The 25,476-nt window shown below is 45.2% G+C and overlaps 9 protein-coding genes across 9 annotated transcripts; 4 read left to right on the forward strand and 5 right to left on the reverse strand.

Annotated features, from left to right (window-relative positions):
• Window positions 1–627: 627 nt before the first annotated feature.
• On the forward strand, window positions 628–2,753 carry GGI43DRAFT_432009 (cytochrome P450; the record flags this gene model as incomplete). Its single annotated transcript, XM_083209503.1, has 5 exons — window positions 628–1,054; window positions 1,163–1,345; window positions 1,402–1,885; window positions 1,947–2,230; window positions 2,455–2,753. The coding sequence occupies 5 exons, from the start codon at window positions 628–630 to the stop codon at window positions 2,751–2,753; spliced, it is 1,677 nt and encodes a 558-aa protein (XP_083063035.1).
• Window positions 2,754–2,887: 134 nt separating this feature from the next.
• GGI43DRAFT_397333 (SDR family oxidoreductase) lies at window positions 2,888–4,498 on the reverse strand. Its single transcript, XM_083205094.1, has 4 exons — window positions 4,130–4,498; window positions 3,588–3,872; window positions 3,217–3,502; window positions 2,888–3,121 (listed from the first exon to the last, which is right to left on the reverse strand). The coding sequence occupies exons 1-4, from the start codon at window positions 4,244–4,246 to the stop codon at window positions 2,949–2,951; spliced, it is 861 nt and encodes a 286-aa protein (XP_083063036.1). The 5' UTR covers window positions 4,247–4,498; the 3' UTR covers window positions 2,888–2,948.
• A 465-nt stretch (window positions 4,499–4,963) lies between these two features.
• Window positions 4,964–6,607, forward strand: GGI43DRAFT_397336 (uncharacterized protein). The gene is made up of 4 exons (XM_083205095.1): window positions 4,964–5,266; window positions 5,378–5,482; window positions 5,566–5,939; window positions 6,049–6,607. The coding sequence occupies exons 1-4, from the start codon at window positions 5,117–5,119 to the stop codon at window positions 6,482–6,484; spliced, it is 1,065 nt and encodes a 354-aa protein (XP_083063037.1). The 5' UTR covers window positions 4,964–5,116; the 3' UTR covers window positions 6,485–6,607.
• A 3,382-nt stretch (window positions 6,608–9,989) lies between these two features.
• Window positions 9,990–12,633, reverse strand: GGI43DRAFT_421076 (P-loop containing nucleoside triphosphate hydrolase protein; the record flags this gene model as incomplete). Its single annotated transcript, XM_083207897.1, has 5 exons — window positions 9,990–10,315; window positions 10,368–11,065; window positions 11,096–11,308; window positions 11,338–12,386; window positions 12,451–12,633. The coding sequence occupies 5 exons, from the start codon at window positions 12,631–12,633 to the stop codon at window positions 9,990–9,992; spliced, it is 2,469 nt and encodes an 822-aa protein (XP_083063038.1).
• Window positions 12,634–13,742: 1,109 nt separating this feature from the next.
• Window positions 13,743–14,449, forward strand: GGI43DRAFT_432010 (uncharacterized protein; the record flags this gene model as incomplete). Its single annotated transcript, XM_083209504.1, has 1 exon — window positions 13,743–14,449. The coding sequence occupies exon 1, from the start codon at window positions 13,817–13,819 to the stop codon at window positions 14,447–14,449; it is 633 nt and encodes a 210-aa protein (XP_083063039.1). The 5' UTR covers window positions 13,743–13,816.
• Window positions 14,450–14,505: 56 nt separating this feature from the next.
• On the reverse strand, window positions 14,506–16,379 carry GGI43DRAFT_432014 (flavin monoamine oxidase family protein). Its single transcript, XM_083209505.1, has one exon. The coding sequence runs from the start codon at window positions 16,190–16,192 to the stop codon at window positions 14,843–14,845; it is 1,350 nt and encodes a 449-aa protein (XP_083063040.1). The 5' UTR covers window positions 16,193–16,379; the 3' UTR covers window positions 14,506–14,842.
• A 160-nt stretch (window positions 16,380–16,539) lies between these two features.
• GGI43DRAFT_397345 (uncharacterized protein) lies at window positions 16,540–18,237 on the reverse strand. The gene has a single exon (XM_083205096.1). It carries the CDS (start codon window positions 17,972–17,974, stop codon window positions 17,126–17,128), a length of 849 nt encoding a protein of 282 aa, XP_083063041.1. The 5' UTR covers window positions 17,975–18,237; the 3' UTR covers window positions 16,540–17,125.
• A 1,084-nt stretch (window positions 18,238–19,321) lies between these two features.
• Window positions 19,322–20,367, forward strand: GGI43DRAFT_432020 (aldo/keto reductase family protein; the record flags this gene model as incomplete). The annotated part of the gene is made up of 2 exons (XM_083209506.1): window positions 19,322–19,376; window positions 19,439–20,367. The coding sequence occupies 2 exons, from the start codon at window positions 19,322–19,324 to the stop codon at window positions 20,365–20,367; spliced, it is 984 nt and encodes a 327-aa protein (XP_083063042.1).
• Window positions 20,368–24,309: 3,942 nt separating this feature from the next.
• GGI43DRAFT_397347 (F-box protein) lies at window positions 24,310–25,465 on the reverse strand. Its single transcript, XM_083205097.1, has one exon. It carries the CDS (start codon window positions 25,383–25,385, stop codon window positions 24,384–24,386), a length of 1,002 nt encoding a protein of 333 aa, XP_083063043.1. The 5' UTR covers window positions 25,386–25,465; the 3' UTR covers window positions 24,310–24,383.
• Window positions 25,466–25,476: the final 11 nt, after the last annotated feature.

A 25,476-nucleotide genomic window follows, 5' to 3' on the forward strand; every position in this document is an offset into this window, starting at 1 on the left:
AGCAGAGGTATCTGAAACTAGACGGACGTAATTCAACATCATGTTGGTTGTCAATTGCAAAACTGCTGTGCTATGTCTCGTCTTCTTTTTTTATCATAGATTCAGCCACAGTAACTGAGCTAGTAAAGAATTAGCAACTACATACAGGTACACTCACTGCAGTAGCTTCTCGCTTAACTCTAGTCAGCTTATCATAGAAAGAGATAGAATTGGCCGCTTTGTACTAAGTTATGGCTGCTGTGTGGAGAACAAAGTGCCGCGGCTGCGGGCCGTGTATATCAGGCACGCTGTCAGAATCATTTAGCATACTGGTCTAGCATTTTCGACTTTTGGTATATGGTCCCCTTTAAAGGATAAATCCATGCTAAAATATCGTTAACCCTCCGGATTGCCGTAAGAAGAAGGTCGGCTAGTCTGTAGGGTGAATATTCTCCGTACACATACAATACTACATGTACTACTCCCACACACCTCCTTTGAAAATTCGGGCTAGAGAGCTCGGGCTATACCGACGCTTTGTATCAGGCGAATTTTAGGTCATAAAATACACCTGCCTTTTTATATCTTTTGCATTTGTCCAGATAGACCTTCGATAATCATGACAATTGAGTGACTGATCAATCCATAATGGAAGCACTTGAATTTTTCCGCGCCCATGGGGAAGCTCTTCTCATAGTCGTGGGCTGTTTATCGGGTATCGTTGTCCACGTCACCGTCTTCATCTGGGGTGAATGGCACATTCAGGCTCCTCAAATATTCCTCCAATTTTGTGCTCTATATATTGCATTCCCTATATTGGCAAACACTTTGAAAGAGTCTCTCGCAGGAGATATTTTTCAAGGAATTGTAACTTGGGGCTACGGATACTTGGCCGGCCTTGTGACTAGCATTCTCGTATATCGAACCATTCTACATCCATTAACCAGAGGTGGCTACCCGGGACCATGGTATGCAAAAGTTACCAAAATATGGCATGTTTGGGCAGCAAGGAACTCGAAAAACCATCTTGTTCTTGACAATCTGCACAAAAAGTATGGAGCATTTGTGAGAACAGGTATGAATCGCCGAAGACGATGTCTCTTCTCTCTTCACACTTTTTTTTTTAAAAAAGATGGAAAAGATAAAAAATAAAGTGTAAATTGCTGAACTACCCGCTATCTAGGTCCATCCGAGATCACGGTTTTCCACCCAGATGTCTACATGGCAGTTGATGGGCCACGTTCCGAATGTGCTAAAGCAGAATGGTATGATATTATACATCCGAGCATGTCACTTGTCACAACGCGATATAAACCACTCCATGCAGCACGTCGCCGTGAATGGAACAGCGGCTTTACAACAAAAGGTTGGTTTTCTCATCATATACTGCTACTGCGTTATTTATACTAATATTCTTTGTAGCACTTTTGGAGCATGAAGCCAAAATCCTTAAGTATGTCGATAAACTTGACCAGTGCATCGAGGCGGATGCAAAATCTGGGAAAGTAACGGACATGCGAAATCTTCTTCTCTGGTTTGGCTTTGACATCATGGGCGAATTTGTTTTCAGCAAATCTTTTGGCATGCTGGAGACCCAGAAATGGCACCACATCATTGTCCGTCTACAGCGTGCTCTTTCTCTGCTGGGCCCATTAAGTCCATTGCCATGGCTCGTACATATCGCTTTCGACCTTGCCCCGCGGATTAGTGTCCTGAAAGACTGGTTTGACATAATGGCATGGTGCCAGTCACAAATGAGGGACAGGCTCGCAAATGGTAGCTCTAACCAATCGCAAGATTTGGCGTACTACCTGATGGAGAAAGACTCCGAAGACCGAGGAGCGTTTGATGACGACAAATTTCTTTGGGCAGCGGGAGATAGCTTACTAGCAATTGTGGCTGGAAGGTGAGATATACCAACAGTACACAAGTCCAGTAAGAAGTTCTAATAACTTGAAATGATCTAGTGAACCAACCGCAGTTGCTCTAATTGCCGTACTCTGTGAGCTCGGCAAACATCCGGAGCACGCGAATCAGATTTACGAAGAACTTAAAGATGTCGATGTTTTAGATCTCAAGACTCTCGTCAACCTTCCACATCTCAATGCTGTTATAAAGGAAGCACTTCGTTTGCATCCTGCACTTCTGACAGGCGGCAATCGAAAGACGTCTGCCAGTGGCCTTACCATTGGTGGAAAGTTTATTCCTCCTCACACCACTATTGTTGCTCCCCGATATACAATTCAAAGACGTAAGTTTTCTCTTTCCTTTTATTTTTATTTTTATTTTCTTTTTATCCCCTCCGTTACTATTTATGTATTTCTTTTTAACCCTTCCTTTTAATTTTTTCTTTTCTTTTTCTCAGCTCCTTTTTCCCCCGGCTCTCTTTGCTTTGTCATTTCTTTTCTTTTCTTTTTCATTCGCCGAACGATCAAATTAACACAAGAGCTTGTGCTGATATAATTGGGGTTATAGTTGAGGACTGTTTTGAGCGGACCGCTGAGTTTATCCCTGAGCGCTGGACCACTCATCCCGAAATGGTTCTTAACCCGGCGGCCTATGCACCATTTGGCACTGGCCACCACAGCTGCCTTGGGAAAACCCTGGCTTTGGATACCATGAAGTACGTGTTGGCAAGGATCTTGAAGAACTATCGTTTCCGCGCTGCACCAGGGGATAATAGCCTTAGCGCCCTGGAAACGGTAAGAGATCAATTTACATCTAATCCAGGTACCTTGAAATTACAATTTGAGATAAGGGCTAGCAATACATAGAGCAACGTACATTATGTAATTTTACTATACAGCTTGATTATGAGAAGATACCACTAAGTTTTACAATCAATTCTGTAATTGCCTCTGCAACCAATTCCGTTATAGATTCTACGGTACATGACTACCAGTTGAACTCAGGTTAAAATTCGAACTTCAATTTAAACTATTGCTGCTGCATACCTAGCTAGAAATATTTCATGGAGCAAATGGCCAGCCATTGATACCAGCAGTAAAGAGTTGACCCTGTTGAATAGAGTCTTTCTTTGCCTTAAGCTCATCTACATCCCAGTTCGCCCAGACCGAGCGACCGTTTAGGAAGGACGCCTCAGGGCTTGTCAGCCAGACAGTGAAGTGAGCCGGAAGTTGAACTGCCAGCATCATAATGTTAGATAAATGTTCTAGACTCAGGTCCCAAAACTCCTGGGAAACAAAGAAAAGTAAATACGAGAAGCTTGTCGCGTACCTTTGTCCATCGGGAGGCTGTCTGCCGAGGCACCGCTTTTGGTAAAGATTCCAGTCTCGACCATTCCTGGATGCAAAGTCGCGGCGAATAGATTAGGGTGTTCGAGAGCTAGGAACTCAATAAGTTTCGTCTGTGCGAGTTTCGAAGACATGTAAGCGGATAGGCCCGGCACCATAGATGCCGGAAGGGCCGTAGTGCCCGTGGTCAGCGCCACAACCGACGCTTGGGTAGCGTTGGCCGTAGGCAAGAAAGCATGAAGTGATGCATAGGTTCCCTTTGTGTTAGTCTAATTTGAGAGGAGAAAAAAGAAACCAGTCAGTATAACATATCCTCTTGCTGCTACCATGAGAGTTATAGAAGAGCAACATTACCTCGAAGCTCTGCCAGAACTCTTTGAAGTTAGAGGCTGCGATAGTAGACGGCGAAGATACATAGCCGGCACCTAGGACAAGCACGTCCCATTTTCCAATTGCCTTGGCCACCTGAGCCAAAGCATCCTCCTGTGTGACATCAACCACATGGGACGATCTCGAAACAGAAGAGGGCAATGCAGAGGCTGTTTGCTTTAGCGAGTCACTGTTTCGTCCCAGCAAAGCAACATGCGAAGCTCCGGCAGCTGCAAACGCTATGGCGGTTTCTCGTCCAATACCGGTGCCCTTTTAGATGCAAAAGCTTAGCATACATGGAGCTAGTAGCAGGGTGGAGGATTTTTCGCCCCCAGCAATTGCACCATTCTAGCACCAGATACGGGGCCCCTGTCTGGCATGGCTGACATGCGTGTGGTTAAGTGGGGAGGATCGTCATATGGTTACTGGATGCTAGCTGAATGGCACAAGTACTGTAGCAAGTGGTGGCTGGGGGTTTGGCCACGGAATATAACGCAACTGAAACAGAAACCTCAGACTTGACTTACTGCGCCAGTGATAACGACTGTTTTCCCGGAAGCGCTGAGCTCAGGCTTCGAGGGCGAAATAGCTGCATACGTATCATTGCGCCAAGTTGGCGTCGCAGAGGGCAATGGAGGCTGCATGATGAGTGATATCGATAATACCCTATGGGCCTCGTGGCAAGTTCGGATCAATGCTTGTAAAGGGCTGGCTCAATATGATGTCCGGCTTACGAGCTGCTAGGGAGACACTCGTAGCTTTTTTTCAGTCTATCAGAAACCAGGGGAGAGCCGGCTTCCAGTCCAGGATGGGCTCTTAAGTATTTGCGTGGTCTACGAGTAGGTGGGGATAGCACTCTCTGCCGCGTGAGATGCCACTAGTACGACGAAGTGTTCCTACTGCTACTTAGAGGAAGGATCAGTGCGTGAAGAGACGGCGTTTTGCGTTTACGCCAATCAACCAATGTTGGTAGCACACGGACTTCCCATTTTAGGATGCATGCTCATTGCCGTGCGCGGAGAATCAAAATGTGACAGGGTATCTGTCTATCACCCGTCTTACAAGGGATACTTCCCGCACACCGTTGCAAAGTACATGTAGGCACGCCACGAGTACTGCTAGGTGGTAAACGGATAGAGGATGCCATGTCAATTCTATAAAGAGTAGCTTTCAATTTACAACCTCATGCCCGTGCCACACCACCACGGAATCTGATATGCGCATAGCCATGGTGCAACGGGATTGCCACCCCTCCTTCTCCACACCATCCATGATATTGAATGCTACTGTAGAACTGAAATACATAGATACCTGCCGTAGCATTGCCCCAGGTGCTCGTGCGTCGTTCGCATATATGCGGAGCACGGTTCTCTGCCTTGCAGTCTGGATACTACATATACGCAATGGTCGTTGGGCCACGAGGATGAACCCGGCCAACGCTTCTTTGACCACTCAAACCAACCAACAAGTTCACCTCATCGCATCCACAACGCCATACGCAGCCAGCCGTGAAAATGTCCGCTGGCGGGAGAGGAATTAATCTCTTGATATGGCTGTGTGTGTTTACGGTCGTGTGTATAGTGATCATATCGCTGCGGTTCTGGGCGGCAGCGGTTGCTAGACGCAGAATATTTCCAGACGATGCTATGATTGTGTTCGCCCTTGTAAGCACAATTCTTTTATTGTTTCTCTCTATCCCATTGAAATATATGAACGTGAGTATATAAGCAAGCTGTATACAATGCTAATATCAATCTTTTGCGTCCAACGACCAGGCCAACACCATTGCCTTGGAAGGAGTTGTCATTTGGGCCATCTTCAACGGGCTAGGCAAGCATACGGGCGAGCTTAACCCATATGAGTTCGGAGTCCAGTTCAAGGTACGCTTCTACGGACACTTTTCCGCCACATAGGGCAGACACATTCTTGGAGTTTGTATCACGGACTAAAGGGCGCTAATTAGCTTATCCTCGCGAGTGGAGTAACATGGCTTCTCGGTACAGTCTTCATCAAGTTTTCGGTTCTCTGGTTATATACGAGAGTCTTCAGCACAAAACAATTCAAGCGACAGGCGCATATAATGATGGGAGTTGTTGGCTGCTACGGCATTGCCTTTTTTGTTCTATTTATGACACAGTGTCGACCTATAGACCAGCAATGGAACCCGCATCCGGGAGGATCATGCCGCGATCTCGTCATTCAAGAGTTGACCTCGGTGTCACTAAACATGGTCATCGATATTATCATCGTATTTCTACCTCTACCGGTCCTCTGGAACCTTCAGCTGGCGACACGATCGAAATTGGTGGTCTCTGTCATGTTTAGCATTGGTCTTGTGTAAGCATTTCCCCCTGGCCTCTCTTCATTTTATCTCTTGATTTTAAAGAAAAGTTATTGGAGAGATGATGGATTTTGCGTATAGTTATAGGTGGCTAACTTTTATCAGCACTATTGGCGTTATGGCATGGCGATTACAATTCACCATTGCGACTCTCCACGACACTGACTTTGTCTTCAATCTCTTCGACATTGGATTGATCAGTCTCCTCGAATTATGGCTTGGAGTAATTGCTGCTTGCATTCCTACTCTTGGACCGCTTCTCAAAAGTTATGTCAAACCGGTTCTCACAAAATTAACGAGCCCATCTGGGGCAGCTACTCGCAGCCAGAGTGGAAATGCATCCAAAGTTGACAGCAAGACTGGGCTTCACAGCAAGAAACATTATAGCCAGATTGAAGACGGTTTCGATAGCGGGTTCAACCAATTGAGTGGAATGGAACTCGCATCCGTAACTACGAAAATCGAATCTGGGACGGGAACCAAAGATATGAGAGACACGCGGGGCGTGATTTATGTCCAACATGAAATCGAAGCAAAGTAATGGCTACACAAAATGATACCAATGTATATATCTTAGAATTTAATATGTAAATACCAACGCAGGTCCGTTGGAAATACCCGCATAATAACTTCAAACAGCTACAACCGATTCAATTCAATGTCCTAAATTTAAATGTTAATCTGTAATATGGCAAGCTAGTTATAGCCGTTCGTTTCTCGAACCAGTTGTGTTGGGTAGGGGAACTTCTACACTCATCTCAGGATTCTATAACCTCATATATACAATTGAAGATCGTGCGCTTTTGTATGGAAATATCTAATTGCTTCAAGCGCCATTAAAAAAAAATATCCAAGTCAAGGCGTCGGGATGTTTTGTTATCTTATCCCCTATCCCATATCTATTGCAAGGGTAGAACATTTCCAAACCCGTTTCAATTACTTAGCGCTTTAAAAGATCTCTGTGGTACTACGCGCACGTGGCGCTGGTATATTTGATGAATTGAGTTGCAGATGATGTCACAACACTGCCTGAGCTGTGCCTGATCATCAGTGTAACCCGGATGTTGTTCGAAAGAGGATGGTAAATAGGTAGTCCCTGAACTATACAAGGGTACTAGCTACCTTCTTTGCTGATGCTTTCGGCCCTCTCACCACATAGGTTCATCTAAGTTACAGGTCGATAGAGTATTTCGTTGGTAGAAGATAATCTCCTATGGGTCAGAATATGAGCGAGACTACGAAGGTTATTATCTAGTACATAATAAATGGCTAGATAGACCGGCGCTCCAATCAAATCTCTAAGATCGTTTTCTCGTGGCGTAAAAAGGAAGGCAAAATAGAGCTATAGAGCTGTTATATTAGGAATCAGAGACATGAAATCACTTGATTGGGCGTATTAACGCCCTGAGGTGTAAAAAGATCTACCCATCCGCCTACCTCGCTAAAGAAATCTGTTGGGATTAGCCTGTGGATCAATACGGAGGGTTTCCTTCAATCTACTTGTATATACTCCGTATCAGTGGCATTGACTTCTATACATGGAGCATATAATGTTACATCTTTGAGTCGTAATTAACATACTTCCTTGTACAAGGCTCCTGGCCCTTGCGCAGTACCTTTTGAATAATCTGACGTTACATTCCCGTATTGAACCAGGCATCACATGATAGAGAGCACCTTGAAAATTATTAGTGCTTAGACGTAGACTTAGCGTTTTTCAAGCTGCCTCGCTTAAAAAGAAAAAGTGCATACAGACGGGCGTGTTGCGCTTTGTACCTGACCGTGGCTAAGTAACAGCAGCGTCTGTGAAAATACAGACCACCATTGACCTACCGTATAAGTTAGACAAGTAAGTTTAGAGTCTGACATGTACTCAGCAAGAAGGGCTCGCTACTGAGTCCGGGGCCTATCCCTGCTACGCGTGAGGCAGAAGAACAGGGAATGCGAGAATTTTGAACACACAGGTCAATATTATGTACATACAATATGAAGAGTCAAGCATGGTAATAGGTGTTCATACTATGATGACTTGCGCCCGTATTTGCTTTGTGGTCTCTATCTTTTTGTCCTCCGCTTGCCTGCATACCAACCAACGCTGGTCGTTGCAACGGCCCGTTAGCTCCAACGCTTGATAGCGCCAAGCCTTGAATAGCAGCCCATGCGGACAAAGCCCATTTTGCGAAAAAGCAGTCATGCCAGGTCATTCAAGCTAGCTTTGGTAATGATTAATGATAACAACTCAAATGATTTCGGCATTCGGTCGGGAGATTCGGCCTGTTAGACTACATGTAATCTGGCATACACACCTCTTTTCATCATGGGGGTTGGCAAACATGCTCAGTAGCTGCGAATGCTATATTTCCCTGAGGCGTAAGTAAACGAAAATTTGGTCACGTCAATGCCTGGATGAAACCACATTTGAATGTGGCTGTATCAAAATCTAGAGAGAAGTGGCGGATAGTCGTATCGTTAATTGAATCCCTAAATTATTTAATTGGCAGTGCTATTCGTTGATTTAGGCTGCAAAGTGTAGGATTCCCTGAAAACCAAGTCTTGACAAGCGAAACCCTGATGGATCGACTCCCATCTGATGACACTGCCCCGATCTCTTACCGGTAGACCAAAAATAAATTATAATTCTGTGACCATTTTTAGCCATTCGAATAGATTGAGATGGAAGTATTCTCTCAGTAGAGGCCGTTCCCAGCAGAAGTCCCAGCAACTCGAGTAGCCAGGTTGTGCCCCTTCGTTTCTTCGACAGCTGTGGGTTCGTTCAGGGCAACAACATGGCAGTGCCTCTTATTTATGACGATATACTCAACGATTCAGGAAAGTTCCGCAGTCTCTCAAAAAAATTGTTGAGAGGGAGCTGACAGAGGCTAGATGGATGCAATTGAAGAATGCGAGAATGCATTTTAATTTACTCCAATGCTGACATCGTGAATACCGTATAGTCATAACTCAATGCAACTCACATATCATTCACAGACACTTGCGTAAACTTCTTTAAAGATTGAATGGCACAATCTCTCCGAGTTTACCGCTGAATAGGCTGCGGTCAACTACACCATGTCTCCGCTACTTTATATTCAGTAACGGCCAATATGACACTACTAGGTTCTCCGCATTCTGCTGTGGATGATCCAGATGGCTTGGCTGATTTAACGTGGTAAACTGGCATGGGCATTGAAGAATCACCGATTTCCTTACTTCCAGGTATCCGGTCTGAGGTCTGTGCCAGCTCCTTCGCAGACCAGCTGTCGTCATCTCGCAGGAACAGCACGTTGCAATTGAATCCTTACATTTAGCATGCAGTACGTCGTAGAAGGATTGAGGTCTGTGCTCTGGGGCAAGGCAATTGAGATCTCAAATCCTTGCGAGTTTGACACAGACTCCTTCGACGCACTGGCACAGGGTTGCCGCCAAGCCGCAAGGCAGCAATTCCTGTCAGACAGAAGCGTTAGTTTACTTATCATGATTCTGTTGTCTCGGCTATGGTGTTGGCTTGCTTGTTCATGTCAAAGAAAACCCATATGGTTTACGTCTAAAAATATTGGGCAAGTGTAGTTAGAAAAGTTCTAGAACAGTTCAATGTCGAAGAAGTTGAGAGAAGGGAACATATATCAGAAAATGTTTGCTTAAAATGATGCCTCAACAACTTGGATCTTACAGTGTGTTATTACAAACTTGGGAAGTTCCCGGTAACATCGCCAGTTAGGATGAATGAGTATTCTACCCTTGCAATATTTGCTTCTATAAAAGTTATAAATACAACAGGCCTGACTCTATTATACCCTCGCTCTCTTAAAGGCTGCTGCTAATTAAGGTTGTTAAACGAAATTAAAAGATTAGAAAACTTCAACTAGAGCCTTTTCTTCATCTGAAGACGTATCCGTATGACGATATTTTCGTTCTTGAAGAAAAGCTTTCAGGATCGCGACTATCTCCCCTAATGAGATTTTGAGCTCCTCACCGACAGGAATTTCCTCAAAAAATACTCGACGAATTACTCGTTTGGCTATAGTTTCTACGTCGCGTGCATTTGCCTATGACTCCGTCTTGCTGAGCTTTTCGAATAGTCGAATGGCTTTTTGCTGTTCGCGCCCCTTCTTTGGCGGCAGAATCTGAATTCTTTTCTCCATCAACTTCCTCTGGAGGAGATTCAGGCAGTCTTTAGGTTTTATGCTAAGAAAGAGGACCTCTGTAAAGCGGCTGCGAAGGCCTTCATTCATCTCTATGAGATCGTTTATATCATTCTCGTAGCCTGCCAGCACAACCACCAACTTGTGCGCATATCGTTTTTTAGTCATGCAGTCCACCAATTCTCCAAGTGCCTCGATAGCAAATTTGCTAATAACTGCGCCTGTCAGATCTGTTTGCCCTAAGCGGTAGGCCTCCGATAAACAGGACTTTGCCTAGGGCACGGTGTAACAGATTCTGGACATTTTTTCCTGTCAGACAGGAGCCTGGTCCAATGAGATCGGCTACCGAACATTCCAAGACCTCATTAGTGGACAAAAACCCCATACTGTGATATATACTTCCAAGACCTCGAGCGGTTGTAGACTTTCCTGTACCTGGGGGGCCCTTAAAGATAAAGCTGAACGGAATTTCTTCGCGGGGATCAAAGCCATGTTGTCGCATATTTATGGCCATTCTCTGATAGCTCTCAAAAAAATTGATGATGTTTTCAAAGCCAACCAGGTTTTTCAACAAGGAGCCGAAATATTTGTTCAATAGTCCGCGGTTGTACTCTGGGTCAAAGTCCTGGGGCTCTAATACGATCTGGCAAGTTTCTTCACTGCCCAGTGGAGCGCCAACGCCTGAATTTTTGTTCTCGTTTGCCAATGAGCGAATGCGATTGCCATATGAGACTTGCGCTCGGCTGATGAGATTCCTTACTGCACCTCCATTCCCAAAATTTGGGCGATCGCGTTCCCGTCTAAGGACCTCCATAGCGATAATTTTGGCATTGGCGGTGATCGCGATGTCGTCATTGGCAAGCATGATATCAAAAATCTGACTGAGAGCCAGGTCATCATAGTCGTCAAAGATAAAGGCATCTTCCAGGGGAAATCTTCTTTGGAAGCCGGGGTTGGTGTTGCGATAAAACTCCTTCATTCTGTCTGGATACCCCATTAAAATTATACACCGGTTATTTCCAGGTTTGTTGTCGACGTGGGCGACAATTGTATCCACGATACCTTTTCGAAAGACATCAGACTGATCAGCGCCGTGCTCAGAGCCCTGATAGAACATGTGCGCTTCATCAATAATCAAGACCTGGCCTTCTGTCTCTTCTAAGATTTCTCTCGTCCTATCCTCTGAGTGACCAACCCAGCATCCAAGAAAATCTGCAGGAGTTCTTAACCCACGCTCCTGTTTTCAATGTACTCTAAGTCTGCGATGATCTGACCGAAAAGTTTCGCTACTGTTGTTTTACCCGTCCCAGGCGGCCCGAGAAAGACGTAGTTGCAAGAGGTTTTCAAGGGCTCCTTTCCTTGTATAACCCGAGCGTAGTTGAGAATCTTCCGACGAACCAATCCTTTAACAGCTTCTTTCACGGCTTCTAGACCTGTCATTCTCTCAAGCTTCTTCCAAGCCTCGTTTGTTTTATAAAAGTCAGTTGGTTGGACTCCAAAAAATTCAGATTCCGTCAGATTGTAGAACAAGTAGGGAATACTTGTAACTTTTCCATTCCCTTCCAATATTACTTTCCCCAGTCGATCTGCCCGACGTCGACATGCTTTTTCAACTTCAGTTTGAAGGGTTTTGATATATTCGAAATTTCTTTGGCCTCTTTGATATCCAATCAGACGAGTAAATGTGCGAAGAAACAGAGCATCAAGACCCCCTTCAACTTTCAATGAATCACGCTCTAGGATTTCAACTAGAATCGTGAACAACTCATCATCAGAATAATCTTCAATATCAATCCATCGAGAAAATCGCCCGCGCGCTTTGCGATGACTGAGAATATCTTTGGCTAGCTCTCGGTGGCCAGCTATAATAAAGACACCTTGACTTGAGTCGAGTAAATCGGTGTCCACATGCTCATCCATAATAATAATCTCGTCATAAGCAACTTCTTCATAAGGCTTACTACTGTAGTATGACTCGTCGCTCCTGGCCCACCGGCAGCTCGATACAACTCCCAAGAACCCGAGATATCCAGCATAAAGTCGAGCAACAGTTGATTTTCCGGTTCCAGGATTTCCAGTGATAATCAGGTCGAGATTTAATCTCCTTATTGATGTCTCCCCTTTGTAATAGTTGGCCGTCTTAATATGATCCCGAACTGAGAGAAATTCCCTTTTGACTTTGTCTAACCCAATCATCTGCATGAGCCTATTTAGGGGGAAATATAAAGACGATTCCCACAATGAGGCTGAGAATACTGCCCGCCTAAGTTGCGTGCTATTATTGTAAACTGTGCATCGGGCCTTGTTAACCTCAAAGCATGAAGAATCCAGGTGGAAAAATGGAAAAAATAAATAGATCGTCGACAGGTGAAGATTTCGCTTTTGTTTCTGAATCTGAACTCTTCTTTGTCGAAAGATTTTCCCAGTCCGACTGGAAAGATTTTAGACTGTTAATTTCATCTACCATAGTAGAATAGTCTCTTTCGAAGCCATGCTCACGACTTGTTGACAATGAGCGAGACCTGTAGTGAATTTTGGAGTTCTCCATGGCGTCGAAATTTGAACGAGTGTCTATGACAGCTCTCTTAAATTAAATTTAAAAGAACGATTGAGAGAAATATTAATAACATATTTAAGTGTAACGGAATTAATTCCTCAAAGCTGCTGCCGTTGGGTTAATATGTGGATAGTTAGCTAAAAGTCTGGTAGGATGGCTCTACCTTTAAATAAATTCACAAAGTAATTCTCATTCCTCTACGAAGTAGTAACATTGTAACCCTGCCATACGTCAACCGGCGTGAGTCACGCCTAGAAACTCACAAGGGAGAACAATCTTGTACGATATTATCTCGGTCCACAAAGTACTGGGATTTGGTGGAACGTGAGACACGCTCCCTTCGGCTGTGTCTCTCCCTTGCGCACATCCCTCTATACTTGAATCATGTCAGACGAGCTTGAATTTTATTTTCAAAAAAGCACTTTTATTTCTTCTTCTCAAATGAAATCGCTATCATATGACACAGTCACCAATCTTACCCGCTTCAAGCCCCCAATGCAGCCTCGAAACATTTCATACAAAAATAACACCCTTATTAAACTCTCTCTACAGTTGAACTATCTCAATAAATCTATAAATAAGAAGACTATTACCATCAGACTAAAACCTCATAATACGTATGAACTTCTTATTAAATCCATCTCCCTTAAGCCTCTCATATCGTAAACTATTCATCGGCAAATGGTGCACTGAGAACTAACTCTACAATTATATCACTACGTATTTTAAAAAGCAGCTCAGCTACACCATGGAAATGAATGAATATGACTAATATCATGTAGATAGCGACGTATGACTAGATGATTTGGTAATTGACCAAGCCGATGTGAGCTTGGTATTATGGTTATACAAACCACTTGGCAGTGTCGTGTTGGTGGCGTGTGTAACAGATGTATTCGATATAGGGGCACTGATGCGATGAAGAATATATTACCTCAGATGGTGAAGCACAGCATATTGGCATTTACTAACATCTAGGGGAATTTACTAATACGAAAGTTAATAATACAGCAGAACAGCAAGAAGGCACATGATATATATATGCCCTAACAACCATGATGAGGCATATAGGTTTTGTGATCTCTATACTACTGCTCACTACTACTACCTCTTCTTAAAATATATACAGCCTGAACTATAACCAACTTTCGTTGCTCTCTATCAGCCTTTCAGCATGTCGAATCAACCAAGCCTCACTGCTACGACGACGGCGTCGTTCTCCCCTAGATGGAATGATAAAGGCAGCGGCGCTTCTCGAAATGGTGGCTTTTGGCACCCCAACTCTCAAGGCGATTTTCGCCCGCTTGGTAGTGTTGGAGTCTCAAATTGGATAGACATCAATGGAAGTCATTCAGCACTGCTTATTAAAGCCAATCCAGACGCAAATGAGGCCTTGCCACCAGTCGCCAGCCCGACTGGCTATGCGCAGATCTGGAAGGACGAGAAGAGCAAGGCTAACACGGACGGATCCTTCTGGCGGCCTATTGCTCCAAATGGATATGTAGCAGTAGGAGATGTCGCCCGCCAGGGGTGGTCAGCGCCCGGTGTAAGCGACGTCTGGTGCGTGCGTACAGACCTTGTCAAGCAAGGCAGCTTCGCCGCTTATAGCGTCTGGGACGACAAGAAATCTGGAGCCAAGACTAATGTGTCGATTTGGGAGGTCCGTTCTGTCACCCGTTCTGATACTGAATCTGGTGCTGTTGAGTCTGTCCCAATTGACCCCCAAGCCACTTACCTCGGCGCCATCCGCGCAAGCCAAAACTATAATGCGCCAGACTCCAGCTTTGCCCGTGTTCCTATCGTGTAGCAAAATAGGGAGGACCTGGTATTTGGTTTAATTTTATGCCGAATCTCTTTAAAGGTAGGACATTCTCATTTCAACATGAAATAGCCGCCGATAGTTTTCTTTTGTTCACTGTGACTATATATTGGTTAGTCATGTTACAATGATGAACTTTGTTGTAACGGTCTGACATCTATGTATCTCTCCTTATTATTTTAAGTCATTTCAACAATGATGGCTGGCGAGCATAATTTACAGCGATACTGTATTGCACGAGTCCATGAATATTGCTTTACTATGAGTGGTATAAAAGGTTTCCTGTATACCATATAGGTACTGGAGAATTCGGGGTCCCATCAATTTCTATAATGGGGTTCAACATCTTCCAGCGAAAGACTGTCTGTGTCTGTACCAAATTTAGTTTAGAACATGGCCCTCATTCCTCTCATCTAAGACGATTCTCTTGTGAGCAGGGCGGCTAGTAGCAACGGCATGTGCTTGCTGCGCACATCTCAGTCCTGCTTCAATGGCTCCATGAATCCACCCGTGTGTGTAGCTGGCGTGTTCTCCCCCAAAGAAGACACGGTAGTTTGTCGAGTTCTCAGGATACGCCCAATCCGGAGTCCGCATTACGTCGAGGTACTGGCTCTTCTGGCCCGGTCCAAAGTAACAGAACGCGCTTCCTCCTGACAGCTCGTCTGACGGGAACGCCTGCGAAGTGCCGGCCTCTAGGTACTGAAGCGAATTGGCCCCGGGGAAGATGTGATCTAGACTCTCAGCCGCGATGCGGACCCTGTGCTTGGTTGTCATGGAGCCGAGGATTGTAGCGTCCTGCTGGAAGGTATAAGCGGCCATGATGGCGCCTCTGTTGGTATCTTGGCACTGCAAATTGTCCTTGGTCATGGGAAACATGGTGTAGCGGATGGGTAGGTCACTGATCAGGCCTCCGTCGGTTCCCTGGCCGTGAGAGGCGAAGACCTCTTCCCACCAACGTTTCCGGTACTGGAGGAGGATTTTGGTGATTTGGATATATCGCACATCACGCATTGCCTGCTCTATGATCGGTGTAAAGGGGCGAGATTTAGCAATGGCACGCTGGGCAGTATAGGGGACCGTGAGAAGGACAAAGTCTGAGGTGACGCTCAGCTTGTTGCCAGCTTCGGTCTCATAGTCGACACGAACCTGGGCAGGTCTATCGCCAGAAGGGGGGATATCAGTCAGATTCGTCACACGAGCGCTGTAGGTGATGTTCTCGTCAAGAGAGTACTGTTTTCTCTCCGAAGATATGAAAGCCTTAGGGACCTGGTCCATTCCGTGCTGCAGCTGCTGCATTCCGGCTTCTCCTCCGGCTGTGTTGCTCGAGAGGAAGGCACCCTTCCAGGATTCGATGAACCCGTTCTCAAAGACGACGTGGGCATTGCCAAGATCGTACAGACTGATGGCGTCGGGGCTCCATTTGGCCACCTCCTGAAGGTAGCCCCTGAGGGTGTACTTGTCATAGGCATCGGTGACTTCCCGGTATCCCGCGCGAATCTTGGCTGACTCGTCTCCCGACTGCGCTTTGTACGCATCTTTGAAGAGAGAGACGACTGGCGCGACGGCCTCGAAGAAGAGCTGGTCGCATGTCTTGCCCTTTTCGCCAGGCTTGAGGCCGGGGAAGAGTTTTAGCAGTTCACGATCGCAGTTCTCCAGTTTTGCGTTGAATTCGTCGTATGTCAGTGCAGTGCCTCCGCGGTAGTTTGAGAGGTAGATGAATTTGTTCTTCATCTCAAAGGGGAAAAGACTCTGATTGTCAATGTTGAACCTGTTGGTTTACTCGTGCAAGACGTAATGGTTCTTGGGGATTCTCATAGCACCGCCCTCAGCATGTAAGCCAGGAGCGAAAACAGGATCCCGGAAGGTAATGACACGACCACCCACTCGAGATGATGCCTCGAGAATAGTGACGTTGAACTTGGCTCTCTTGAGCTCATAGGCTGCCACAAGGCCCGACATGCCCGCACCGATAACAGTAACCTATTGTACATGTTAATCTTGTTATTATATGATCGTATTCATGATAGGTGAAAGGAATAACGTAAAAGGCTGATATAATATATAGTTGCGTTCAATAAAATAGAATAAGTGTAATATTCCTATCATTGATAAAAAAAAGATCTTTTGTTACTTATTCCAGCATGACTTTAAGGAGTAAAACCTTAACTTTGGGTGTTATTATAAATCTAGATAGAAAGTTGCCTCTACATCCTGGCGGACTCGATTGTTATTGAACATATCAAGTTTTCATCTTTTCCTTAAAAAGGACGTCCGACGCTACTTGCTTGGTCGGATGTATCCTATTGCACTTTTTGGTTTCGATAAGCTGGTATTTTTATTTCTCTAACTGTTGGCTGCCCACCCCCCCTTTTGGTTCTGTGTTGAGAAATGCTAATATGCCTATCCTATCATCGTGATTAGCTCTTCTTCCACGTAATGATAGTACCAGGGATGGGCCAATGCAAGTTTATGCTGCCATTGAATCTCACAAAATTATCCGTCATACCCCAATTTGGAATAGAAAGGCGTTGTTTGTTCATGATGGATCGCGGGCGGTTGCCGCGGCTTAAGCGAACTTTTAATGTGTGAAATCATTTCTTTGCATCCCATATTTTTTTTCCCCAGAGGAATCAAGTTAACGTCGGGATAGCCATCCGGTTATCCTTAAAAAGGATCCCGGCATAAGTGATAACCATCTTCTTCGTCAAATAACATACGCCACTTCTTCTTGAACCATGATGCTGCTTCCCAGCTATGGATGTCCCAAGGCTGCCCATTTCCATTATTACCGTCATTCCTATACCAACAAATCAGCCCATCGCGGAGGATGTCCATCTTGAGCTCTTTGGGATTGACCAGCTGAGGAGTTGTTGCTGCCAAGGTTATAGCTCGGGCCCGCAAAACAGGAAATGGCAGAAGGTCAAGGTTTGAGTTGTGGGGAAAAAGAATCTGGGGCAGCGTTGGTTGGAGATGTGCTGGTAGAGAAGGAATTGCGGCTGCCGCAAGAAGGGCCTTGGGATCGTCTTTTGCTGTAGTTTGGCGATAAAATGGCGAAGAATGCTTGCCATTTGCCAGATCATGTAGCGTAATGCCCAGAAGAATAGCGACATGCATGTATGCTATTGACGGTGATAACTTGGACTGCCGGGAGTGAAGTTTATAGATATCAGGCAGAAGAGAAGGCATGGCCAAGTACATCGAATTGATCTGAGTCTGAGTTTGGCCTTCAGATACGATATTCAACTCAGTATGAGAGAAAGCTTCAAGGTCAGAGCCTTGATTCCCAAACTCGTTGGTCGAAAGACCTTGGCCGTCATATTCGTCCAAAATTTGAGACTTAGACCGAGACCTTGAATTCGGGGAATGCAAGGCAGAGACTTGTTTCGGGTCTAACGGAAGAAGAGATAGGCTCATCGAATTCTCCACTACCTCACGCTCGAGTGTAACGTCTCTTGGCATTGGATAGGCCAAAATCGCTTCTGGGCTAAAGAAGTGAGATGCTACTAGAAACATGGGATTTTCTGATGGAACAGTGAGAGAATTCGTTGAGGGGATGGTAATACTAGATGTTACGCTTCTATTCTCATCGAGATTCGTGATAGGCAGTGAAGGGACAGTAGGTTCGAAAGCAGCATACTTGTCTACTTGGCGGTCATCGATGCTGGGATCAAAAGAAGCGGTGGCCTTTGATAATAACAAATACTCGCCTTGATTTACATCTTCGACTTGAGAAAATAAATGCTGAATCGTCCCACCAGAGTCCCGAATGGTTTCAAGAGGCACTGGCTGAGAAGCAATGCTATCGACGCAGGGGTTGATACATGTATTATTCTGCAGCTGAGCTGGCATGGAAGGTACCCCAGCTCTTCCGAAAAGAGTTGAGTTATTTTTCACTGTATCAGAAAGGAGGCGTGGCTTGAGTTCATGATATCTTCTTGAGCAGCCTCTGGTGTTTTGTTGCAACATCTGAGAGATCTGACTCTGTCTCTGGCCTACCTCAGAGTTTAGCAGCTGGAGGTAGTAACAATCCCCCGATATACTGCGGGACCTATAGTAGAGGGGAGACTTACGATATGCCCTAGATGCTGCTCTATTTTGTTCCCTACGCGCATCCGTAATGATGCGCTTTCGTCTCCTTTCGCCCTCTAGGCCATTGCTAGCTGGTTGAAAGTCATTCGTCATAATGCTGCTCGACACCAATGATGAAATCGCGCATAGTCATGCGATGGATGGATTCGCCACGACCGCTATCGCTAAGCTCCTGATCACTTCGAGTGAACCTTCACCTTGTTTGTCAATCTAGTAGGCTATTTTGCTATAACAATTTAGTAGTGATTCAAGTGGCTACTGGTGGATCTCGGCGAATATGAAGTTATTTCCGCAACCTCCGGCTCCGTGGCTGACGCCCCCTGGACCAATCAAACAAGAGAGTACATGTTATCCAGGCACCGCACCAATGCATCAGCCATCAGCCATGATAGTTATATGCTACTCATCCACTTACATGGAAGGAATCCATATTATCCATGGTAAATTTGGGACAAAAGTTTCTTCCTAGTAGATGGCTTACGCCATAGAAGACATGCGAAAAGAAAGATGGGGTTATTCAACCTACAGGTCCACTGATTCAATTACGTCGAATAGAATCCAGAATTGAAGCGAGCATTATTTGAAGCTAGGAATCTTGTGAATTTCTTTTCGTCGTATATATATAGCGTACTGTCGTACCTCATATAATATATATCTCATCTTCAAACGAGAGTGTTCAATTATATTCTTCAAATCTTACAGAACGTCAAGTTACACTTTCAAGACTCGCCATCTTCTTCTCTATCATTGCAGCATCTTAATCTATTAAAAATGTCTTTCTCAATTGCTGGTAAACAAGCAGGACCCATTGGATTTGGAATGTTGGGTGCGTGCTCAGCGCAAAGATCATATAGATTGCGGCTGCAATTAAGCTAATATTTTCGACAGGGCTTAACCGACCACCAGTACTGCCATACCATGAAGTGTCTAGAGTCATGAAATCAGCTTTGGACAATGGTGCAAACTTCTGGAGCGCCGCTCAGTACTATGGAACGCCAACAGCAAACTCTCTGCATCTGCTAAACCACTACTTCACGACATATCCCGAGGACAGCAAGAAAGTTATTCTCAGTATCAAAGGCGCTTTCAGCAGGGCAGGTCCGGACAATAGCCCGGATAGCATTCGAAACAGCGTTGACAATTGCCTGGAAGTCCTGGATGGCAAAGCTTTCCTTGACATTTTCTCACCGGCACGGATTGATCCACAAGTCCCAATTGAAGAAAGCGTGCGTGTTCTTGTGGAATACATAAAGGCAGGTAAGATAGGTGGATATGGGCTCAGCGAGTGTAGTGCTGCTACAATCCGACGCGCTCACTCTGTTCATCCCGTCTCTGCCGTCGAAATCGAGCTTTCTCTGTTTGCTACGGACATTCTGAGTAATGGAGTTGCTCAGACGTGCTCAGAGCTAAAGATCCCTCTAATTGCATATTCTCCGCTCTCTCGAGGATTCCTGACGGGCCAAATCAAGAAGCTCGATGATATCCCCGAGAGTGATTCACGCCGCCTATTTCCACGCTTCCAGCCAGAGGTCTTTGACATGAATATCAAGCTAGTCGAAGAAATTGAGCAACTAGCGAATAAGACTGGTTATACGATGCCGCAGGTTGCAATTGCATGGGTCACTTCTCAGGCGATTAAATGGAACATTCCTGTGATCCCCATTCCGGGATGCACCACTGTTGCGCGGGTGGTGGAAAACTATGCGCAGGTTTCTCTGAAAAAACAAGAATTGGAGGAACTCTCTCAGATGGTAGCCAAGATGACTGTCATTGGCAACCGGTATCCAGATATGTACCAAAAGTATGTAGATCTCTGATGCTTAGGGATTATGGAAGCTAAAAAGTTCTCAAGATAGAAGCAGCTATAGTCAGTTGTAGTAACCAGTTAAACCCAGTTATCTAAGATATTTGCCTGGCTCAGAGTTACTTCTGATGCAAAAACTTTGCCGGCCTCCGTTTAGTGAATTGGTATCTTTTGCTCCATCTCACGAACAATTTACAGTAGAATTAGCTTTGCAATTGCATAAAGACGCCGAATAAGGATTCATTATTTATCACCTCGTTATACTGAATCTTCTTCTTGGTACAGTAGATCATCTAATAATGAAACAGTGCATTAACCTCCAGGGAAGTCGTAGTAACACGTAATAGTAGTAGTAGGCCTAGATATTGTTCGCCATTCCGGCATAAGCTGATGTCTAAACACTAGAATATCACAATATTAAAGCAGCGTAATACAAATTTGATTACAAGCCAGTTCTGAGTGCTTCATACTAATAACCATTGAATTTTGCGATAACAAATAATATTACCCCCCCTCCTAAATAATATATATTGTACTTATCTGGTACATAAAACCAAGGCATTCTAGCATATATTACTGCTTCGCTGATCGAAAAAAAAAGCCTTCGCATGTATCTTCTATTTAGCTCCCCCGTATCACATCAGAACTGGCGTCCAGCTATTTAAAGTTCATCACCACCACCGCTTTCTGCTCCCCGAAGCAAATGAATGACTTCTTGCCTCGCGTCTTTTATGGGCGCTATAAATACCTGTTGCTGGGCGTCACTCATCCCCGCAGAGTCCATCCTGGCGCGCAACTCAGCCAATATAAAAGATGCCCCAGATTCTGCTCGTTGCAGCGGTGTCTCGCCAACCCTGGTGGTTGCGGCAATATTAGCTCCGGCGTCAAGAAGAACCTCTAATATGTCCCCTAATCCAGCGTCTGCTGCGAGATGTAGGGCTGTTTCCCCATCCTTGGTGGCGGCATTTACATTGGTGCCTCCGTCGATAAGGGTCTGAACGGTCACCGAGCCCCATTGACGTCCGGCGCGAGCCAGATCAGTTTTGCCAGTAGTCCCAGAGGTAGGAACTCTAAACCCGGCATCACCGAGCACGAACCGTATGTCCCCCGAGTCTGCATGTGCCGCGCGGTGCAACGCTGTTTCTCCGTTGTCGGTCCACACGTTTACATCAGCGCCCTTGTCAATAAGAAGTTGCACGGCCGCAGTGAGCCATCGACCTGCTGCGCGATGAAGTGGCCTCTCGCCAGTTGCGGTCGCTGCATTGATATCCGCTCCGCCACCAAGCAACACTTGGACTATTTCTTCCCCCCAAAATTTTTGTGCGGCAAAGTGCAGCGCAGTCTCTCTCTTATTTGTCCTCGCATCAATGTCTGCTCCAGCGTTGAGGAGAAGTTCTGCCTGTTTCGGGCAACCTATAACGGCAGCGCTGTGCAAGGGGGTCCATCCATTGTTGGAGATGGCCAAGACATCCGCTCCAGAGTGGACAAGCAATTCAACCAAATTGTAGTTTCCCGCAGCCTTGTGCAGCGGTGTCTCCCCGTCGTGATCTCTCGCTGAGACATTGGCACCGGCATCAATAAGTATCTTGGCTATGGCAACGTTTGCTCTGAAGTATGCAGCCCAGTGCAACGGGGTCTCTCCGCGGTCTGTTACTAAGGCAAGATTAGACCCGGCATTTATAAGAAGCCGTGCCGCGTCTTCGTGGTCGTTTTTAACGGCCATATGCAAAGGTGTTGCTCCGCAGAAATTTGCCGCTAAAACATTGGCTCCAGCATCGAGTAGCAGTTGCACGACCTCTGTCTCTCCGTCAAGGGCGGCGATATGTAGGCGTGTTTCGTTCCGGACGTCTATTGCCAAGACATCTGCTCCGGCATTAATGAGAAGTCGCACCTCCTCTACAGAAGAAGCGTTGTGTAACGCTGTTTGTGTGTTGAGGTTTCCTGCTGCACCCTCAGGCGATACCCCAGAGGGGCATTGCGTTTCTTCATCATCGCCATTTTTCGCAGAGAGATGGTCTACCTGTGTCTCGCCAAGCGCTTCAGCATTATTTGAGCCCGGAAGATCTGGGTTGGGTTGGCTGGGTGTCAGGGGTTGCATTGATGCTTGCGATGATGTTTCGTAGTTGCTCAATATGCCCACGGCACCCCAAATACAAGTAAACTGCAGGGTATAAATGAAATGCAAGAACAACATCTGAGACTTGAACAAATATGAAGAAAATTAGCCCCTCAGAGTCACTTAGTGAAGATATAAAGCCATCGTGGGCAGCATCGATGTTTCGTGGACACAGTACTCCGTACAGTTGACCGTTAATCCTCTCATGCCCCACTTATTCTCTATTTAATATGGATTCGTGTTTAAGCGACAAGCCACTTAATCCACCGAATGACACAGTGAACAATGATCGGCGTCAGTTGGGTGGAGTAGGATAACTTTCGATATGTTGTAACACTATAGTAAAGTCAAAGGAAAAGGAAATTGTGTCCCAGTAACTCGCCAGTCGATGTGAGCAGACTTGCTCCTGATGATTTGGTGAAGGAGCAAGAGTTCAGCAATTATGCCGGAGTCATTGTGCGAGTCATTGTAAATCCAAGCGAATCAGCTTAAAAAGACCCTAGCCTCAGCTGGCTAGACATGGATTTTGATATTATAGATGGCATGAGTGCTTCCTTACTCTATTGATGCTAACTTATGTCCCTGCACACAGACAATGCTAAAATTCAAGCCTATGCTATGGCCGACAACATGATGAAGGTCCCCATTCAAAATATTTTAGCATAACAATCAATAGAACTATACCGCCCATCAAAATGGGCGACCAAAGCAGACAGTTTTACTTCAGCCGCTCTTGATTTTCCGGTTCTGGTGCTGACTCGTCTTGGGCATACTTAAGATCTTATGAGAGATCTTTTGCGGCATCCAGAATCAACGTCTTGCTCTTACCACATCCTGACCAAAATTTGCCATTGTACTCAAAAGCCAGGATATCCGCCTCATTGATATCGGGTTCGAAAAGATGAATTAAGCGTCACCGAAGAAAACACAGCTGCTACTGTGGTAAAATACGGTCACAATTAGTAAAGTGTCGAAAAATGAAAATATTCCGTGGACATCAGGCTCATTGGGCAATCCAAGGACAATATTGTTGATTAGATCTCATTCCAACAGCTAAAGTAGTTTCAAAAAGAGTTGAAACAAATAGGTAAATATGCAAACAAGCAAGCAAACTTGCGCTGGCTTATGATAGTAATAGTAGTACTTTAGCTACCTACTAGATAACCAGAAGTATATAATATGATTTGTCTTGATCCAAAAGTACATACGACCATAGGTAGTGGAGAATTCGGGGTCCCGTCTGCTCCCCCATAGACAAGCCACTAACCGGCAGATTAGTAGTCAGGTGGGTGACCACTGGCGAACACCGGCTGTTGTATGTTTTGCTTTTGCTTTTTGCTCTATTCTTTTTTCTTTTTTGCTAATTTTCTTCCTGTTGCGTTCGAGAACTCTGGGCAATTACAATCTGGAGTTACATGGGATTAATTCATGGCGAACCTTTGCTCCTTCGTGTAGACCTTTCTTCTATGCGTTGGTATTGACAGGAGGCGAGAAAGGACTGATTTGTATAATTATCTCAAACTGGTTGCTCAATTACTATGTAGCGTTGATCTTCTCTGATAGAGAAAACACCTGGCCATTATAAATGTTGGAGAAAGCCTTCAAGTTGCTTATCTAGGAGAGCAATGAATTCTATGACTTGAGGTACTAGTAGATAAAGCAGACTAGCAGTCACTTGATTTTGAAAATTACATCGATATATGGGGGAGAGTTTGTCCAAGACCTCAATTTTTTGCTTGAAGCAGTGGTCGTTTCTTCAGACAGTCTGCGGCTACTGGTTACTGGACGTAAAAAAAAGGTTGACTGGTACGCTCTTCGCAATTGTTTGTGCACCATGGCTTCCGTTTGTTCTCACAGATTGAGATATATCATATTTTAGCTGATATAAACTTTCAAAAAATAAGAAACTAAAGTTATGATGACCTAGGGTTAATTTTATAATCGATCTCTTCATCCCATTTTAGGCGTTGAACTGCCCCCGTATCCACTCTAAACTTGCCCCTGTATTGTTTTTTTCTAATTCCTTTCAGCTCATATTCAGTTAAATGCACAAGAATCCTACCGGCCCCCCCAATCTTTTTCTCAGGAAATATATCTCGTAGTTTTTCACGCTTACCATACCGACCTATGGCAGTCCTTTCTTCGGGAGTGGGCCAAATCACTTCCTTCCCAGGCATAACTCGTAGGTCCCTATAGGGGCGAGTCTCCTGGAAGCTATAGTCAAACTGCGCCTCGCTGGATGTAGTAGGTATGCTCTTGAACCAGAAAGCCTCGACAATATCATGTAAGAGACCAAACGTTAGCCATGGTTGTCGCAAGTGTTCATCTGCACTATCTTGGAGAGCAGACGCCCCTCCGTTGGACTCGATCTCGTTGCTGAATTTTAAAGACCTTAACGTATAAAATACATCTATCGGTCGATTTCTCTCCGATGATGCTGGTTTTCGACACTCAAAGTTGATTTGGAGTTCAATAGCCGGCGGCATGCAGGGAATCATCCGCCTCCAACTTGCTTTAGGGTATTTATACGCCGCCACGCGACGGGGATCCAATATCGGGCTGGGCGGCCGGTGATTCTGGCTCTCGGGCCAAGGTTGCATGTTCTCAGTCCAATGAGAATGCAGCCAAGGGCCGATGCCATGCTCCGAACGCTTCAGGGGTTCAGCCAGGAGGTCGGACCCGAAGAACGATGGGAACCGAGATTGTAGCAGTGGATTCAGTTCAAATGATCCATTAGAATACGCATTATTCGCTGGCTCGGGGCATAAGAAAAGTGCGGCCAGAAGGATTTTGCTTGAAGATATGACCTTGTACCATGTGCGGCAGACTCTTTGAACCAGGAGAAGATCTTGTTGAGGAAGGAATAGAAAGATATGATGGAGGATATGCGGCGTTGTAATTGCAAGGTCAGCCATTTCATCTGTAAGATAAGCTGACGGCTTTGATGCGAGAATCGATTCTGAGTATATTTTCACTATGTGATATAGCCTTGAAAGAAAGAGGTTG

The sequence above is a fragment of the Trichoderma evansii genome, assembly GCF_050947405.1.
Source record: "Trichoderma evansii strain SZMC 28006 chromosome Unknown GGI43scaffold_4, whole genome shotgun sequence".
Lineage (NCBI taxonomy): Eukaryota > Fungi > Ascomycota > Sordariomycetes > Hypocreales > Hypocreaceae > Trichoderma > Trichoderma evansii.

Bases quoted from the DNA above. Each gene is read 5' to 3' on its own strand.
- GGI43DRAFT_397347 (XM_083205097.1), bottom strand. From the start codon at position 25,385: ATGGCTGACCTTGCAATTACAACGCCGCATATCCTCCATCATATCTTT.
- GGI43DRAFT_397333 (XM_083205094.1), bottom strand. From the start codon at position 4,246: ATGCAGCCTCCATTGCCCTCTGCGACGCCAACTTGGCGCAATGATACG. The intron at 3,873-4,129 runs GTAAGTCAAGTC...TGCATCTAAAAG, and splicing joins CAGTCGTTATCACTGGCGCA to GGCACCGGTATTGGACGAGA. The intron at 3,503-3,587 runs GTAATGTTGCTC...CTCTCAAATTAG, and splicing joins AGTTCTGGCAGAGCTTCGAG to ACTAACACAAAGGGAACCTA.
- GGI43DRAFT_432014 (XM_083209505.1), bottom strand. From the start codon at position 16,192: ATGAAGAACAAATTCATCTACCTCTCAAACTACCGCGGAGGCACTGCA.
- GGI43DRAFT_397345 (XM_083205096.1), bottom strand. From the start codon at position 17,974: ATGTTTCTAGTAGCATCTCACTTCTTTAGCCCAGAAGCGATTTTGGCC.
- GGI43DRAFT_397336 (XM_083205095.1), top strand. From the start codon at position 5,117: ATGTCCGCTGGCGGGAGAGGAATTAATCTCTTGATATGGCTGTGTGTG. The intron at 5,267-5,377 runs GTAAGCACAATT...TCCAACGACCAG, and splicing joins CTATGATTGTGTTCGCCCTT to GCCAACACCATTGCCTTGGA. The intron at 5,940-6,048 runs GTAAGCATTTCC...AACTTTTATCAG, and splicing joins ATGTTTAGCATTGGTCTTGT to CACTATTGGCGTTATGGCAT.